This window comes from Hyla sarda, chromosome 1, assembly GCF_029499605.1.
Source record: "Hyla sarda isolate aHylSar1 chromosome 1, aHylSar1.hap1, whole genome shotgun sequence".
Taxonomy (NCBI): Eukaryota; Metazoa; Chordata; class Amphibia; order Anura; family Hylidae; genus Hyla; species Hyla sarda.
Window position 1 is genome coordinate 485851874 of NC_079189.1, and position 20579 is coordinate 485872452.

General features: G+C 41.9%; 1 protein-coding gene across 1 annotated transcript in view; it reads right to left on the reverse strand.

Annotated features, from left to right (window-relative positions):
• SNX2 (sorting nexin 2) overlaps positions 1-20579 on the reverse strand; it is a 63540-nt gene that overhangs the window by 36513 nt on the left and 6448 nt on the right. The window contains exon 2 of the mRNA XM_056537345.1: positions 2485-2602. Coding sequence (XP_056393320.1) covers positions 2485-2602 — 118 coding nt within the window. The remainder of the gene's footprint in view (positions 1-2484; positions 2603-20579) is intronic.

The following is a 20579-nucleotide window of genomic DNA, read 5'->3' on the forward strand; positions in this document are numbered from 1 at the left end:
CTCGCGGTGTCAGGATGGCATCCCCCCCTATATGTATCCCAACAGTATGCTTGAGATAATCTCCTTTCCTCTTGTTCGGGACAGCTTATTTAGCCCACCTGCTCCACTTCACACTTTTAATGTATGCTATATACAGGTTATGTGTACAGGAGCTTTTGATGGTCTTGATAAAGTGGGTGTACCAAAACGTCAAACCAGTAAGGCAAGAAAAAGTCAGAACAATTAGGAGTAATGACAAATCATTGGTTTTGATTTCTTTCCCTGTTCACTTTACATAATGCAACGGTATTAACTACATTATTTAAAGCTTTGCATCGGACACAAAAAAGAACAACAATATAAAACAAGTATTTAACACAGCACAGCAAGCAATGCATTTATGAAACCACAATGCAAATGGCCCAGACCCCAGAGACATGATGTGAGATCCAAACTTCACGTACTGCCCTTTGGTACACAAGTAAAAATGTAAACTTGTCTGTAACCAGTGATGTGGTTATAGACAAGTTAACTATGTAACCTGGGGTAAAGTAGTGTCCACTAGAGCGATCAGCTTTAACCTGAAGAGTAGTTTGCTAACATTAGGAAAATTTCTTAAAGTGGAAATGCAGCTCTCGTCACTACTGACCCAAAATGTCTACAAAAGTCTTTAGTGTGGTAAAGTGAAAAATCCCCCTCTACTCTTTGCAAAACAAAAAAGCTGGTCACACACTGTACAGAGCTGTCTCTACTGATCCCCAATAAGCATGCATGCTGGATGAGGAGAGTGGAGAGAGTGGTTTCCAGACAAATCAAGGTGGCGTATGACCACAAAAACCAAGAGACTGTTCTGCCATAAAGGGACTCCCAGGGAACCATATAGACCAGTGTTTCTCTACAGGGTGCCTCCAGCTGTTGCAAAACTACAACTCCCAGCATGCCCGGACAGCCGAAGGCTGTCCGTGCATGCTGGGAGTTTTAGTTTTGCAACAGCTGGAGGCACCCTGGTTAAGAGACTGACAGACATTAGAACACGTATATGCATATGTACAGCTGAGTTGTTGTACTAGACAGAGGGGCATGAACAAAAGTTTGTGTAGTACTCTTCACCAAGAGTGGAAATCCTTTAACAGCGAACCTGTCAGATGGAAAACACTGGTGTAAATAAGCATATGGCTAGATAGGGCTTATCAGAATTCCAGGCGTACCATTTTTATCATCGTAGTCCTCTCCACTGGCGAGAAAAAAAACGTTTTGTTATGTAAATAACTCAAGTGCCCAGGGGGTATTCCCCAGCATGGCAAGAGCCCAGGTAAGTGCAATACATGTCCTCTTTATCTGGTGGATGTCAGTCAAACAGAGTAGACAGATGTAAGCTGGTCAGGGTAGAGCAATAAAGAGGACATGGGCTGGGCTCTTACCATGATGGGGACCCCCTGGGCACTTGAGCCTCATCTGTATAATTACAAAAGGCTTATGGAGATGACTTAAAATAAAAAAGCTATGCCCAGAATCACACTGAATAACCCTACCTAGTCAAGACTTTACTTAAAAGGGGTACTCCACTAGAAAACATTTTCTTTTAAAATCAACTGGTGCCAGAAAGTTAAACAGATTTGTAAATAATTTCTATAAAAAAAAAAAAAAAAAAAAAATCTTAAAAGGGGTAGTCCAGTGGTGAAAAACTTATTCCCTACCCTAAGCATCTCCTGTATGGGGCCCCGACACCCCGCGGGAAGGGGGCGTGTTGACCACCACACGAAGCGGCAGCTGACACGCCCCCTCAATACAACTCTATGGCAGCGCCGGAGATTGACAAAGGCAGCGCTCCGGTTCTGCCATAGAGTTGTATTGAGGGGGCGTATCAGCTGCCGCTTCATGCGGTGGTCAACACGCCCCCTTCCCGTGGGCTGTTGGGCCCTGTACAGGAGATCGCCGGAGGCCCCAGTGGTCGGACCCCCCCGCTGTCTGAAACTTATCCCCTATCCTTAGGTTAGGGGAGAAGTTTTTCACCACTGCATATCTCCTGTAATCCTTCCTGTACTTGGCTGCTGTATACTACAGTGGAAGTTCTTTTCTTTTTGAATTTCCTTTTTGTCTGACAACAGTGCTCTCTGCTGACACCTCTGTCTATGTCAGGAACTATCCAGAGCAAGAGAGGTTTGCTTTGGGGATTTGCACCTACTTTGGACAGTTCCCAAAATGGACAGAGGTGTCAGCAGAGAGCACTGTGGTCAGGCAAAAAGGAAATTCAAAAAGAAAAGAACTTCCTGTGGAGCATACAGCAGCTGATAAGTACTGGAAGGATTAAGATTTTTAAATAGAAGTAATTTACAAATCTGTTAATAAAAAAAAATGCTTTCCAGCGGAGTACCCCTGTAAACCTGTTTTCCTGCTTCAAAAGTCAATTTTCAATTGTTCTGCAGCATTATAACACTTTTATTCAGATTCTTATATTTATCACTTTCTTTAAAAAGAAAAAAAAAAAAATCTGTGAGAAATTACCAGCAAAAAGATCTTCACGGTCATCAGTTAAAATAACTTCTGTTTGTTTGGGGCCGTTGGAATCTGTACTGATATCTTCTGTAGGGAGACTGGCAGGCTCAGGAGAGGATGGGCTGGACTGGAGAAAAACAAGAAGGAAAGTTAACACATACCATTCCACAGGTCTGTTTGTGCTTATAGAAGCAGCTGACTCGGTCCTTTTCATAGTAAAAGCAAAAAGGAAATAGTTTTTAGTGTCAGCACTTTCCATTTCCTAACCCTGGAAACCTAACAATAATGAAGGAAACGTTCATCCCAAAGTTATCAGGTCACGATCATTCCAGCAGCTAAAAACAATGCAGGCCCCTTCATTCACTGCAGCATAAGACCGTGTAAATCCAAGGCCAGCCTGATCCAGAGCAGAACTTAGCCACAGAGGTAACCGGATCCCATCTCATATCCCCACCGCAAACCCAGGATCTATGGCAGAGGAACAAATAGCCCATCTTCTCCTTTCAACAGCACTTTGCAATGAATAGAGAAAAATATGGACGCATAGAAGGGCTGTACGATATATCGCAATCGCATTCTGATTTTTGCATAATTTTTGATATGTCGATATGGCCCCTCCATGAAAATTTGCAATTGCCTAAAATTCTAATAAGTCAGTGTTTCTCAAGCAGTGTGCCTTTGCCTGCTGCAAAACTACAACTTCCAGCATGCTTGGAGTTGTAGTTTTGAAACAGCTGGGGGCAGCCTGGTTGGAAAACACTGTCCTAATGAATAAAAGGGGTGCAGGGGAAACCTAAAAAAGCCTGATACTCACCTAGCCCCAGTCCCCGTTCTCCTACATGCTTTTCCCGGTATTTTCTCTGTGCTCCTGACAACCAGCTGGTTCCAGGACTTTTCCCGCTTAGCCCATCAGTGGCCACAGTGGTGTCATTTGTCAGGCCAGTGATTGGCTGAGCAGGAAGGTTATGTAAGTCTTGTAAGACGTTGTACTGCATGGAGGGGAACGGGATCTAAGGTAGACCTAGACCGGGGGTAGGTAAGCATCACATTTTTTTTTTTTTTTTTTTTTTTAATGTTTTCCCTGTGCCCCAGGACAACATTAATGGGGGGGGGGGGGGGGGGGGAGATGTGACATCAGGGTGTGGACAAGAAATGGGGGAGTGAGAATAAAATAAGGGAGATGTGACAAAGGTGGGGGAGAGAGGGCATGTGACAAGGGGGTGGGAGATGTGACTAGAGGGTGTGGGGGAGGGAGATGTGACAAAGGTGGGGGAGGGAGATGTGACAAAGGTGGGGGAGGGAGATGTGACAAAGGTGGGGGAGAGAGGGCATGTGACAAGGGGGTGGGAGATGTGACTAGAGGGTGTGGGGGAGGGAGATGTGACTAGAGGGTGTGGGGGAGGGAGATGTGACAAGGGTGGGGGAGGGAGATGTGACTAGAGGGTGTGGGAGGGAGATGTGACAAGGGTGGGGGAGGGAGATGTGACAAGGGTGGGGGAGGGAGATGTGACAAGGGTGGGGGAGGGAGATGTGACAAGGGTGGGGGAGGGAGATGTGACAAGGGTGGGGGAGGGAGATGTGACAAGGGTGGGGGAGGGAGATGTGACAAGGGTGGGGGAGGGAGATGTGACAAGGGTGGGGGAGGGAGATGTGACAAGGGTGGGGGAGGGAGATGTGACAAGGGTGGGGGAGGGAGATGTGACAAGGGTGGGGGAGGGAGATGTGACAAGGGTGGGGGATGGTTGGGCATTTATTATACTGCAGTCACATATCGAAATGGCAATTGCATTTTCCCCAAATCGTGCAGCAGCCCTAATGCATATATAATATACTACCCCCAAAAAAAATCGTTCACCTAGTACTTCCTACAAAATAGGATGAGTAAACAATGCATATCAGTCACAGTTTCCACTTTATTTTTGGAACACATCCCAAAAGGGAGAATGCTTTTGGCATTAGTTCCTACTTTGCCTTACGCAGTTTCACTACAGGAGATCACAAAACAAAAGTCTCCTACATGTTCTAAGTTTATTCTTTAGGACTTTATTCTCTAGAAGCGATTTCCCGAAATGAATTGTGCAATATCTCAAAACAATGCGAGCCTGTGAGTACATTACTACTCTGAGTCAGGAAAGTGTTTGGTGGGGTGAACGTGAGCATTATTTTAATACTTTATTATACTTGTGCAAGAAAAATAGCTTTGGTCATTTACAAGGAAAAAACCCAGCAAAAATGCATATCTGACAGATTCCGCAGAAATGGAGAATTCCAAAACAAGAAGGAACCAGATATCTTTAATATGAGGATAAACAAGGTTCACGTACCCAGTCGTACTTCTAGGGCAACTATAGCTTTAAAGAATTTCTAACATGTCATAGCAATATGCTATATAGAGGGACCCCCCCCACAATCTCTGAAACAGACAGAAGCTTTCTAGGACATGTCAGAGGTTTTTTTTAAAGCGATAGTGACTGGTGGTCTCTGGTGGTCTCTAAGTGCACCTTGTGAATAAAGCAGTAGTGTGTACGCATGGCCACTGCTCCATTCACTGCTATGGGGCTGACAGAGACTGCTGAGACACTAATTTGCACAGCCTCTTTGACAAATAAGCCCTGGGGCAGGCAAAGGGGTCACCCCACAGTGGCCTCAGTGTTCACATGCAAGTGGTAGGAAATCCCCTTTAACAATAGTATTAAGGCTCCTTTCACACTATGAGCATTCATCCGTTATTAAACATCCGTTTTCTGTGTAAAAACAGAAGTATAATAATGGATGAAATAACGGCTGAATAACTTGTCAAAATAAGGGGCATTTTCATCCGTTAAGACCCGTTATAACGTCTCTCATGTACGGCCGTTTTAACACCTCTGCCTACAGACTCCCACAGCCGGGACTACTACTACTCCCAACATGGAACAGATTTGTTTCCATGATGGGAGTAGTAGTTCCCTGGCTGGGGAGGCTACATTAGTGTTTGTGCTACTACCCCCATCATGGAACAGACTCTGTTCCATGATGGGGGTTGTAGTACAGGGGCTGAGGGATTGATCGCACCGGGTCTCACTTCTGAGACCCCATGCGATCAGAAGTTATTAAGCAGGGGAGGGGGCAGCATATATATACACCCCCGCAGCGCATTCATAATGTGACCCCCCCAGAGCCACCCGCTCCCCTGCTTAATAACTTATGATCGCATCAGGTCTCAGAAGTGAAACCCGGTGCGATCAATCCCTCAGCCCCTGTACTACAACCCCCATCATGGACCAGGCTCTGTAGCCTCCCCAGCTGTCTGCAGACTCCCGCACCCAGGGAATTACTACTCTCATCATGGAAACAAGTCTGTTCCATGATGGAAGTAGCAGTAGTCCCTCAGCACTGCAGGAGTCTGCTGATGTCACCTCTTCTGAGCATGCTCAGAAGTAATAACGGATATTATAAACCAGGTGCAAACAGATGACATAAAGGCTCATCCATTTGCCATAGACTTCAATGTAAAAAATAATGCCCGTTAATTTACCCGTTTCTTGTGACGGAAGAAAAATCAGTGCATGTGCAATTTTTTCTTCCGTCACAAATAATGTCTGTTATTCACGACGGGCCATAAAGGGTCATAACAAATCCCATAGACTTGAAAGGGATTTTGTAACGGACATTTAACATCCGTTATTAAGGCTTTTCTAAAGGACGTTTATAACGGATCTTTTAACGGAACAACTTTATAGTATGAAAGGCATGATCTGACCAGAGGAGATACAACAGCCCTCATAACAGGGTCAGTGTAAACACCATCCGGTTAAGGTTGATATATGTGGGATATAAACTTTCCGGTGATCTCATGAGATAACCTGCAAAAGCATAGACCAGTAAATAAACTGATAACTAGCCAAGATTCATGAAATGAAGGTCCTGCTTAGCCAACATGCTTCCTTTCTATGAGGTGGTAAGAGCAAATCTAGATGTTGGCCATTTGGCTTATGTCCCCTTATAAAGTGGCAACCTTAGCAGCAATAAACATAGGGACATAGACTGTGGAATCCTAGCTTGTGGGGTAAACAGAATTAAACAAAAAGATGACAATGAAGAGGCACTGCCCCAAAGTCAATTCTTTCAGAGAATTGTATCAATGTATAAGTTCATTGACAGACAGAAAATGTAAAATAATCAAGTATACAGACATCAGGAGGCAACACGTCTTTCCAGATGATACTCTCCCTTTGTCATTTGCAAATGTCTAATGTAAAGTAAGTTTAAGTATAGATTTAAAATCCTCAAATGGTGCCAAAAGAACTTGTTCTGGGGGTGTGACAAAACACCACCCGTTTACAATAAGAACTATAGGCAAACAAACTGCATAGATCATTGCATGATAAATGACGGGACATGTCATTGTAAGAAAAAAAATTGCTGTAATAAATAAAATTTAAAAGAAGGTAGCATCTACCTCCGCACTATGGGAAAGGCAAGGTGCAGGTGACACTGATGACAACCATACTTACCAGATCCCGCTCCATGCTCCAGTTCTTCCGATATCTTCTTCTGTATCTTCCATTCCGGGGCCGACTTGGCGCAGGGGTGGAGCTTCCCGATGTCGCCGCTGCTTTTTGCTAGCCCCAGGACCTAGCAGAGAAGCAGGAGTGTGACGTCCGGAAGCTCCGATCATGCTCCAAGTCGGCTGATAACTGGAGCACGGAACAGGATCGGGTAAGTATCGTTGTCATCAGGGTCATCTCCACTACTTGTCTTTACCGACAGGTTAGTGCAGGTGAAACAGATGACAGATTTCCGTTAAAAATTATGTAAAATACTGACAATATACTACCATGAGCCTTCTATTCTATAGCAGTATATTTAATAACTGCATACAACCAGGTCATCCTATTTGTGAACGACTCCTCGGCAACTCACACAGCATCTATGTCAAAGTGACTACATTCAGGGCCTTGTCCCATTGCTATAGGTTGGTGGTCTCTAAACTGTGTTGCAACTGTGTTCAAACGGCTGTCGGGGCATGCTGGGAGTTGCAGTTTTACAACATTTGGAGGTCCACAGTTTGAAGACCACTGCTATAGTTTAATTAAAGTCACGATAAATAAGCATATGGCAATAAAATCAGCCCAAACATAGTAACTATGTGGCTACTTTTGGGCCACCGAAGCTCTTTGCAGTATACATAACAGTATACGTCGGCGCCGCTTTTTTGACGGAAAGGCCGACCTATGCTAGTGATGTACGGCATTGAACGCAGTGTGAACCAGCCTTATTGTATAGTGCTTAAACATACAAGGTCCTGTTCATATCACGACTGGCTATTCTTTGCAGCTTAAAGCTTCTTTTGCAGGCGACAAATTACGACAATACCATGTTTTTAGGGCACCATAAAAGATTTTCATCAACGGCAAAATAGTGTGGATTCTGTATTCGCTTCACATGTTCACACTAGAATGGAATGATATTTTACATGATAAGCGCTCAACATAAAAGACCCTTAAAGGAAACTACATGCTTCTTATCTATGCCATGGCCTTGAGCAACGGCTCGATATCTTCTCACACAGACACTTGCTTTAATTTAGGAAACTGGAAGAAAATGTGTGTAATAAAGTCAGAACTGCTGATAAATAATTCAGAGCCAACCGTCTACCAACATTATACAGCACTTTGGGTTGACTCCCTCTATATCAGGCTGTGCACTGTAAGAGAGAAGGGACGTGACTAACCATGGGAGCAAACAGGGCTCAGGACAAAGCATTTACTGAGTAAATATTACATTATGCAGATTTGTTATACAGATCAGAGAGATTAACACCCATCACAACATAGTGTACATTCTACAGCTGATAAATAACACTGTACCCAGAGATACCGTCACAATATAGTATACAGTATACAGCTGATAAATAATACTGTACCCAGAGATACAGTCACAATATAGTGTAGTCTACAGCTAATAATACTGTACCTAGAGATACAGTCACAATATAGTGTACAGTCTACAGCAGCTAAATAATACAGTACCCAGAGATACAATCACAATATAGTATACAGTCTACAGCTAATAATAATACTGTACCCAGAGATACAGTCACAATATAGTCTACAGTATACAGCTGCTAAATACTGTACCCAGAGATACAGTCACAATATAGTCTACAGCAGCTAAATAATACAGTACCCAGAGATAGTCACACTATAGTATACAGTCTACAGCTGATAAATAATACTGTACCCAGAGATACAGTCACAATATAGTGTAGTCTAAAGCTAATAATAATACTGTACCCAGAGATACAGTCACAATATAGTGTACAGTCTACAGCTAATAAATACTGTACCCAGAGATACAGTCACAATATAGTCTACAGTAGCTAAATAATACAGTACCCAGAGATAGTCACACTATAGTATACAGTCTACAGCTGATAAATACTGTACCCAGAGATACAGTCACAATATAGTGTAGTCTACAGCTGATAAATAATACTGTACCCAGAGATACAGTCACACTATAGTGTACAGTCTACAGCTGATAAATACTGTACCCAGAGATACAGTCACAATATAGTGTACAGTCTAAAGCTGATAAATAATACTGTACCCAGAGATACAGTCACAATATAGTGTAGTCTACAGCTAATAATACTGTACCCAGAGATACAGTCACAATATAGTATACAGTCTACAGCTAATAAATACTGTACCCAGAGATATAGTCACAATATGGTCTACAGCAGCTAAATAATACAGTACCCAGAGATACAGTCACAATATAGTGTACAGTCACAATATAGTGTACAGTCTACAGCTAATAATAATACTGTACCCAGAGATACAGTCACAATATAGTGTACAGTCTACAGCTGCTAAATACTGTACCCAGAGATACAGTCACAATATAGTGTACAGTCTACAGCTGCTAAACACTATACCCAGAGATACACAGTCACAATATAGTGTACAGACTACAACTGATAAATAATACTGAACCTAGAGATAGTCACAATATAGTGTAGTCTACAGCTGCTAAATACTGTACCCAGAGATAGTCAAAATATATATAGTGTACAGTCTACAGCTACTAAATACTGTACCCAGAGATACAGTCACAATATAGTGTAGTCTACAGCTAATACTGTACCCAGAGATACAGTCACAATATAGTATACAGTCTACAGCTGATAAATAATACTGTACCCAGAGATACAGTCACAATATAGTGTAGTCTACAGCTAATAATACTGTACCCAGAGATACAGTCACAATATAGTATACAGTCTACAGCTGATAAATACAGTACCCAGAGATACAGTCACAATATAGTGTACAGTCTACAGCTGATAAATAATACTGTACCCAGTAGGGATGTAAGAAAAAAATCGATTTGCGCGATTATCGCGATTTTTTGTTCCGCGATACTGAATCGATTTTAAAATTCTGAGAATCGATTTTTTTTTATAAATTATTATAATTAACATTTAATGTATTTCACTCACTGAGTCACAGTCCTATTTGTCTGTCTTATTTTTCTTTTATAACACTTAAACTCCTGACCACTAGTTGGCAGTGTACCTGTTATCAGCTCTGTCCCACTCGCAGGCTGCTACCGCGAGACTACAGACTCAGAACAAACAGGAAGGAGAACGTACGCAGTCTACGCATTCACAGGACAACTCTCGCGGGATCTTGTTCTTTCTCCGCTGCGAGTCGCAGCTGAGAAAGAACAAGATCCTGCGAGAGTTGTCCTGTGAGTGCGTATGTTCTCCTTCCTGTTTGGTCTGAGTCTGTAGTCTCGCGGTAGCTGCTGCAGAGTGAACGCTGCATCAACATGACTTTGTAAGTCCTCATTGTTCTTAAGAAAAAATAAATGTATATTCAATACAGTACATCTTTGTGTGAATGTAGTATTGATGTGTAGAATAAGTTTTCCCAAGCTTTTAATAGGGAATATCGCGATATATCGTCATCATGACAGTATCGCGATATATCGAATCGCCACCCTGGTATCGCGATTCGAATCGAATCGCCAAATTATTGGCAATTCACACCCCTAGTACCCAGAAATACAGTCACAATATAGTATACAGTCTACAGCTGATAAATACTGTACCCAGAGATACAGTCACAATATAGTGTACAGTCTACAGCTGATAAATAATACTGTACCCAGAGATACAGTCACAATATAGTCTACAGTAGCTAAATAATACAGTACCCAGAGATAGTCACATTATAGTGTACAGTCTACAGCTGATAAATACTGTACCCAGATACAGTCACAATATAGTGAACAGTCTACAGTTAATAATAATACTGTACCCAGAGATAGTCACAATATAGTATAGTCTACAGCTAATAATAATACTGTACCCAGATACAGTCACAATATAGTATACAGTCTACAGCTGATAAATACTGTACCCAGAGATAGTCACAATATAGTCTACAGTAGCTAAATAATACAGTACCCAGAGATAGTCACACTATAGTATACAGTCTACAGCTGATAAATACTGTACCCAGAGATACAGTCACAATATAGTCTACAGCAGATAAATAATACAGTACCCAGAGATAGTCACACTATAGTATACAGTCTACAGCTGATAAATACTGTACCCAGAGATACAGTCACAATATAGTCTACAGTAGCTAAATAATACAGTACCCAGAGATAGTCACACTATAGTATACAGTCTACAGCTGATAAATAATACTGTATCCAGAGATACAGTCACAATATAGTGTAGTCTACAGCTAATAATACTGTACCCAGAGATAGTCACATTATAGTGTACAGTCTACAGCTGATAAATACTGCACCCAGAGATACAGTCACAATATAGTATACAGTCTACAGCTAATAATAATACTGTACCAAGAGATACGGTCACAATATAGTATACAGCTGCTAATAATACTGTACCCAGAGATACAGTCACAATATAGTATACAGTCTACAGCTGCTAAATACTGTACCCAGAGATACAGTCACAATATAGTGTACAGTCTACAGCTACTAAATACTATACCCAGAGATACAGACACCCTGTTTGAGAAACACTGGGGCACCCAGGTTGCAAAACACTGGTCTATGTACGTCCCGGTGATGTCACTGGCAACAACTAATACAAAAAGGCCCTAGGAAAGGGATGGACTAATCAAACTGCTATACCAAACCCTGAGTCTCCAAATAAATGGATCACAGGGTATAAAACCCCTTTTATTTACCCCCCCCCTCCTAAATTAGGTCTTATATGGTAAAACATCACATTTATTTATATGCCTTAACATTGTCTCCACAAAAAGTGCCTTAAAACCACAAATCACAACCCACTGACCAATAAAACTGGCTCTCATGATAGAGTCATAACAAGCCGATACTGAGGTTTAGAATATATAATCCCTTCACCACCCCTACATGTTTCAGGACACCAGCCACATCATCAGGGGTATGGGAGCACCTTGGCATATTTTTTTCATAAAGCCTAAGAACTCCTTTAAAGGGGTTAGGGGCTGTAGGCATGTTTGGAAGCTGTGAGGAAGTGGTGTAATCTTTCCAATTAGACATGGTGCTCCCTGCAGCAAGCAAAGAATGCCTGTAGATTTCAGCTCTGAAGCCTGTATGTTAGAGATCCACTCAAGAGAATATAGTAATATTAAATAATATATAAATGGTAAAAGGGTGTTCAGAGGTAAATGTACACATTAAAGGGAACAAGTTGACAATACAGTCCAATCAGTTTTCAGATACATTTTGTACACCCATTTGTCACATAATTTCACCTCCCATTAATTGCTTAAAAAAAGGTGGAAATCTTCTGATATCCCATCAATTCAAGAACTCTTAGCAAATGTAACTACCAAATATGAAATTACACTAGCGCATCAGAATGTCTATGGTACAAAGAAAAGAAACAGTTGGAATACATGGTTACATAAGTTTCCTGGCATCACCTACATTTCTTCTAGATACTTTATTATAATAACTTTTAGATATATTATTTTATTGCTGATGTCTAGTTTGTCCTTGGTGTCTGGGGAGGAGTATGAAAGCAATCCGGACATAAAAATAAATATCTACTATAACTTTTACATTGTGCGGCAAATGTTAGTTTTTTTTATACTTGTTCTAGTTATTTGTTATTATTAATTCTATACTGATATACTCTAAACACAGATAGTTATTTATTAGATTAATTTCCACCTTTATTCAACTATATAAAATATTGTACATCGTGATCCCATTTGGAACGTGATCCATTATTCTGTTCTTACTTATACTGTACAATCTACAATGTATATTTATTGCATAATGTAATATATGTTGTAAAATGTAATAAAAATATTATATTAAACTAATATATTGGCAAGTAGGCAGTACTAAGTGAAGAAAAGTTATACCTATATGCACCTTTCTCCTTAGCAGGCTGTCAGTCACTACATAGGATGCCTACTGGACTCCAGTGCCCCGAATAAGATGTTTTCATGAAAAAACTTCTAGTTCTGCTGACTTTACCCACAAATGTTGATCGATCTGCTCAGCTCCTCTTGGTCTATACCAGGCTGGTCATAGACTAGACTGTATGTTCAGCATGACATCCAGTCCTGGGTACACATTTCAAAAACAGAGCCTTAAAGGGGTTCTCCCTTGTTTATACTGTTTTTTATTATTATGTTTGTGTGTTATCTGTGTATAAGTATGTGTTTTTTTATGTGTGTTGCGATTATGTATATATGTATTTTCTAACCTTTTGTGAAGATCCGGAAGCTGGCCCCTTTCTTCCAGTGGCTTGCTGTGCACCTCGGCCTCCGCCATGTTGTGTTCGGTAAGTGGGATGTCGGGGGGTGTGTTCTTGCTTCTGTCCTTCGTATCTTCTGACGTCCGAGGTGAATCTTTTCTTCCTGTTTCTTCCATGGCTCAGCGACGAATCTGCGGCCTCTTCCGGCGCATGCGCAGGTAGTTTTTTTTTTTACCAATAAAGTTTTTTTTGTCTAATTGACAAACTGTCTGCGCATGCGCGAGTACGCAAGTGCTACGCTAACAGCGTAGCGTACGTTAGGTCTATGCTAATAGCGTAGCTTCGCGCAAGCACAGACAGTTTGTCAATTAGACAAAAAAAACTTTATTGGTAAAAAAAATAAAAAACTACCTGCGCATGCGCCGGAAGAGGCCGCAGATTCGTCGCTGAGGCACGGAAGAAACAGGAAGAAAAGATTTGCCTCGGACGTCAGAAGATAGGAAGGACAGAAGCAAGAACACATTCCCCGACATCCCACTTACCGAACACAACATGGCGGAGGCCGAGGTGCACAGCAAGCCACTGGAAGAAAAAGGGGCCAGCTTCCAGATCTTCACAAAAGGTAAAAAAATACATATATACATAATCACAACACACATAAAAAAACACCTACTTATACACACAACACACAAACATAATAACAAAAATCAGTATAAACAAGGGAGAACCCCTTTAAAGTGGGAAATGCCGAAAAAATTGAGAGTTTCCCAGAGAATTCGTCCTGGTGTTGCTGAGGTTTTTTTTTATACAGATACGTGCAAGCTGTTGAATGATTCCTCAAACATCGGATGACATTGCTGGATCTCCATAGAAGTGCCCCTTACTATACTGGAGGAGATCCAATAATAGAGATGTGAATAACTTGATGATGTCCACTGGAACAAAGACTGATGGGAAAAAATTCATTTTTGTCTTTCAGTCAGTTCACTTGTATGAATCATGACAGTGTCAAATAGGGGAACACCTCAAAGAAAAATACTGGGTGACACAGGAAGAGGGGCCAAGCTGATCCATGTACAAAGGTCTATAGGAAAGCCTGCATAAATTACTTCAGCTTTCAGGTGCTCGGAAAAGGTGGATACAGTCCTAGGAGAGAGTCTCCAGCACAACGGAGCACCTGAAAGCTGAACTAATTTATGCAGGCTAAAGTCAGCAAATGCCGAGCCGAGAAGCTATCTCCTGGTTTTCAAGATTCGTAAAAAAAATAAAAAAATAAAAAACAAGAAACATAACACTGAACTAAGTATAAAACAAATTTTGCAGATGTGTGAGTTTTCTAATGAAATTGAATCAGCCCTGAAATGTTAAAGGGGTACTCGGCTGCTCAGCGTTTGGAACAAACGGTTCCGAACGCTGGAGTCCGGAGCTTGTGAGGTCATAGTCATTACGCCCCCTCCCATAGACTTGCATTGAGGGGGCGGGGCTATGATGTCACAAGCTCCAGGCTCCAGCGTTCGGAACAGTTTGTTCCAGACACTGAGTAGCGGAGTACCCCTTTAAGGGGATAACCTGTATAACCGCTGTAACTTGGGCTGAGGTCTGGAAAAACTGATGGAAAAAAAAATTAGATCATAAAATGACCAAATAAGAAAATCTATACAATATCAGAGAATAAGAGTTAGGCTGGGTTCACACTACGATTTGAACTATGGTTCCCGTATACGGCTGGGAGGAGGGGTGGCCGGGGCTTATTAGCAGCGCCCGCGCTCAGCCGTATTCGGGAACCGTAGTTAATGCATGTCTATGAGCCGACCGGAGTGAACCGCAGCCTCCTGTCGGCTGCTTTTTCGGCCGTATGCGGTTTCCCGCATACGGCCACGTTTTTGCCTGCAGTAGGGAAACCGCATATGGCTGAAAAATCAGCCGACCGGAGGCTGCGGTTCACTCCGGGCGTTGATGGGCAACGCTGCACTGAGGCCGATGTTTACGTCAGGAAGGAAGACAGCGCAGGAACCGGCACATAAACAATAGTGAAGCCACACACAAAAAAAAAAAAAAAAGCTCAGTACATTACCCACACCCACCCCAAAATGTGCATAAAGCTGTATTACTATGGATGTTTTATTTTATTTTTTTTTTCAAAGGGAAAACCTTAGTGCCACATATGGGTTATTTACGTAGTCTGTAAAAATTCTTACACAATTATTTTGAGCCTTATTCTATTTTAACATAACATTCATTTTAAAATGTTGTGGGGACAACAGCATGTACGTGTCCTAAAATTAATAAGGTGTGCAGTGCGTATTTTCAACCTTAAAATTAATAGTTATTAGTTATAATTTTTTCTATAATTAACATTAATGTAGTAGCTTTGTTTCATGATGCAGAACAAGAACAGTTGTTAAAGTGGGTGTTAATTTCCCTTTCTGAAGACGTGTGCACTGTTAGCCAGGTTGGACCTGGAATATATACTGGAATATATATATATGCAACTTTTAAATGGAGATGCAACTTTTTTTTTCTTCAAACAAATTTGATAAATACATGACCACTGCAAAGTTAAAAAAAAAAAATTCTACGTGAGCAGATTTCAGTAATGTGCTTTGGAATAAGCAAAAATCAAAAAGTCACAGCATGTATGGAAAAGTCGCTCGTCCGCAAGTATGTGCGATTTTTTTTACGCAAAAAAAAAAAAATCTACTACAGAGCTTGATAAATCTCCTTTGTTTTTTAAATAGCCCTTTCTTTTGCTTAAAGGGGTACTCCAGTGAAAACTTTTTTTTTTTTTAAATCAACTGGTGGCAGAAATTTAAACAGATTTGTAAATTACTTCTATTAAAAAAATCTTAATCCTTCCTGTACTTATTAGCTCCTGAATACTACAGAGGAAATTCTTTTCTTTTTGGAATGCTCTCTGATCACGTGCGCAGTTCTCTCTGCTGACATTAATATAATAATTGTTGTCCTTAGTGGGATTTGAACCCAAGGCCCCAGCACTGCAAGACAGCAGTGCTAACCACTAAGCCACCATGCTGCCCTTAGCCTACATCTGCTATGCATGGTTGCTAAAATGGACAGAGATGTCAGCAGAGAGCACTGTGCTCGTGATGTCATCAGTGTTCCAAAAAGAAAGGAATTTCCTCTGTAGCATTCAGCAGCTAATAAGTACTGGAAGGATTAAGATTTTTTTAATAGAAGTAATTTACAAATATGTTTAACTTTCTGCCACCAGTTGATTTAAAAGAAAAAAGGTTTTCACCGGAGTACCCCTTTAATTATTAAAGGGGTACTCCGGTCCTTACACATCTTATCCCCTATCCAAAGGATAGGGGATAAGATGCCTGATCGCGGGAGTCCCGCAGCTGGGGACGCCCGTGATCATGCACGCGGCACCCCGTTTGTAATCAGTGCCCGGAGCGTGTTCGCTCCGGGACTGATTATGGTCGACCGCAGGGACGACTGCGTGTGACGTCATGCTCCCGCCCCCGTGTGACGTCACGCTCCACCCCTCAATGCAAGCCGATGGGAGGGGGCGTGACAGCTATCAAGCCCCCTCCCATAGGCTTGCATTGAGGGGCGGAGCATGACATCACACGGGGGCGGGAGCAGGACGTCACACGTGGCTGACCGCAATCAGACCCGGAGCGAACACGCTCCGGGCACTGATTACAAACGGGGTGCCGCGTGCATGATCCCGGGGGTCCCCAGCTGTGGGACTCCCGCGATCAGGCATCTTATCCCCTATCCTTTGGATAGGGGATAAGATGTGTAAGCACTGGAGTACCCCTTTAAGTGTCTGGCATACATACCGTCTACTGAGCTTCTCACCAGTGTCCAGTCTCTGTACAGACACTCAGATTAAGAAGATTGGTTCATGAAGACAATCCTGTCTATATGTCCTATTAGAATATATTGTAGTCACAGAGGTAGTCTTTCCACTTGGGAAGACCTTCTATATGCCAGAACAATAAAACAATCTAAGAGCATCACCGCTGGGGGCAGACTAGGTGCTCCTATAAATTATATAGATGGCCGTTTACTTGAATGGTATGTAACTCAGTGTTGACAGTGAGGAGAGCATAAATGGAGGGCAGATGCAAGACAGTGTACAGCATGGGTGTCAAACATGCGGGCCGCAACGGCCTACAATGAACATCTTTGCAGCCCGGCAAAGATATTCGTTGCTCTGGTCAGGGCCGGCTCATCATTGGTGCTCCTGGAGCGCCTGCTCCAGGCCCCGTGCCCACAGGGGGCCCCCGTCACTGAAGTGAGACAGTAAACAGGCATACAGCCTCCAGCCATACACTGTATATGGCTGAAGGGTGTATGTCTGTGGGGGAGCTGTACTGCCCACCTAATGTGGTGGAACTGTACTGCCCACCTAATGTGGTGGAACTGTACTGCACAGTCTTGTGCAGGGGGGCAGGGTCTTGTTCAGGGGGGGCATGGGGTCTATTGAGTTGTAGTTTTGCAACAGTTGGGGGTACAATCTTTGTAAGACTCTGTTTTAGAGCTGTGTATTTTCCAGCTGTGTGCCTACAGTTCTTGCAAAACTTCAGACAAAGGATGTGTGGGCATGCTGGGAGTTGTAGTTTTGCTACCCCTAAAGGCAACACTGCTCTAACACAGCGCTTTACAAACACTGCAGCTCCAGCTGTTGCAATGCAAAACTACAACTTCCAGCATGCTTGAACAGCCAAAGCTTTCTCCAACTCCTAAATGACAAAGAAGCTGATCAGACATTCAGGAGTCTGAGAAAGCTGAATGACACACAGTGACAGCTATGTTGATTAGCATCCAGCTTTATTAGAACCAGATAGAAAATATATACAAAAGTATACATAAGAACTACTGTGCAGTGATTTGCAGGCTGCCAGGCTGCTCCCAGACTCAGAGCAGAGGAGTCATCACAGTGAGGGAGAGAGACGGACACGCCCCCTCCACAAGGCAAAAAGACAAAGCATGTGAGCAACATAAATGCTATTTGTTAGGGATATATAGGTCCTAGACACATAATACAATATTTTTCTCTCTCTCAACTACAAACATAGGATAGGTGATTTAACCCTTACTCACCCCTATTTGCCAGGGTCGGGTTTTTTGTTTAAAGTCTCATAAAAGTCTACGGGAAATACGTCACTCTATAACTTTTAAACGGCTGGAGATATTTCAATAATACCTGGTCACATATTACTTATATGTCAAATAAAAAGATATGATAGTTAAATTAACCCTTACCTACACCCTTACATAAAAGATGGGTTTTTGTTTCGAGTTCAATGCAAGTATATGGGACTTCCAGTACCTTACTCCACAAGCTCCACTCTGCATCTCCTGGTGAATGTGTTAGGTTGGGTTCACACTACGTTTTTGCCATACTGTTTTCAATCCGTTTTTCTAAAGAAAACCGTATGGCAAAAAAACGGATGGAACAGTATGGAAAAAAGTAAGCTGTATGCGTTTTTAAACAGTATACTGTTTTTAAAAGTGCATACAGTTCCGTCAGTTTTTATTTAATTTTATACTGCAACTGCATACGTTTTTTTTTTTTTAACATGGACATCAATGGGAAACGCACATGTATACGGTTCACTAACTCATAGACTACCAGGGAAGGTAGCCCAAAAAAACCCTTTATTTCCCATATATCAAGAAAATGTGAATTTAAAAGTGCAATCTTTATTGGATTCGGGTCGCACTTAATGGTGTTTTAAAAATATAGAGCACCATATCGTCCTACTTGTTAGATTCTATATATATATATAAATTGGACCAACTGGTCTATGGATTGAATGCACACTGGAGCGGAGAAGAGGTGCCTGCAGACCACCTAGATTCAGCGCTATTGTAGGACAATGGAGCTCAAAGTTAAAAACTTAACATGGCCCCCCTCGACATGTTTCACTGCCTCAGCAGCGTTATCAAGAGGTAGATAGGCACTGAGTTAAAAAACGCCGTGCAGGGGGTTATAATACCTCCCTTAATGATGTCACAGGATGTCGGGATTCACACATCATCAATTCTCCACCAATGCCTCTCATGTATTAAAGAGTGACACTTAGATCGACCAATCCACGTCTCTGTATTTAATCACCCAATCTCTGTTTAGATTTCCTATGCCCAATCGCAAATCCGGAGCCTTGACTGGCACGTACATCGGCGAATCCCCGTAGGGTAAGTTGCCGATGACGTGCTGCGCTAAAATCTCATGCGCGAGGTGATAGAACGGAGGAGCCGGATTCGACTCATCTGCGCATGCTCCGTTCTCCGACGGCTAACAGTAAACTTCCGGTTGCGCATCTCGACCTGCGCGAGAACTTAGAAATCCTTCATATGCGCGGGGGGGGATGCGCGAAAACATAGAGAATTTAGTGAAAACTCATGTCTATTGATTGGTATAGACTTTCAATTCAACAGACTCAATGGGCTGAATTGTAATGTATATGTTGTTATGCATATTGTAAATTTGTTTGGCAAACAGAATAAAGTGGAAAGGTTTATCCTGATCTCATCTATGTAAATAAATATGATGAGAATCTGGTAACCCAAGATAAATGAGTCAGTAGACTAATAAAAGGGGAGGAGAATTGAATAATGAAAATTTGTATCCTAAAGCAAGTGTGATAACTATGACACCAATAAAAGGCTTAAATGCGACACTCGCGTAGTAGGTATATGAAATACCATAAATATAAGTTGTTATGAATGATGTTTTATTTTATTTAAGGCAGGTAAACTTAGTTAGATAAATGGGCTGAAGGTGAACCCTTCATTCAAGCCCAAAGGAGACATAGATTTCAGTCGGTAAATCCACTTAGCTTCTTCCTGTAGAAGCTTTTTATCCAGATTGCCACGTCTTGGTCCCAAGCGTGGTCTGGCCAAGCCAAAAAATCTCAAACAGGACCAGTTTCCCCCATGGTGAGACCAAAAATGTCTTGCTAGAGGTGTATCTGCTCTGGTCCGTATCGTGCTTATATGCTGAGAAATTCTTCTGAACTGTTGGGTGGTTTTTCCTACATAAATCATAGGGCATGTATACGGTTCCATACAGGAAAAACGTATACGTTTTTACTTTGCACATGCGCATTTGAATCCTAAAGTCCCCACCCAAGACCCCTCCCATTAAAAATGGACAACATTTTCAAAAACGTATGTTTTTTTTTTTAAATAAAAACTGACGGAACTGTATGCACTTTTAAAAAACAGTACACTGTTTAAAAACGCATACGGTTTACTTTTTTCCATACTGTTCCATCCGTTTTTTTGGCATATGGTTTTCTTTAGAAAAACGGATTGAAAACAGAATGGCAAAAACGTAGTGTGAACCCAGCCTTAGGGTGGGTTCACACTACGTTTTGTCCCATACGGG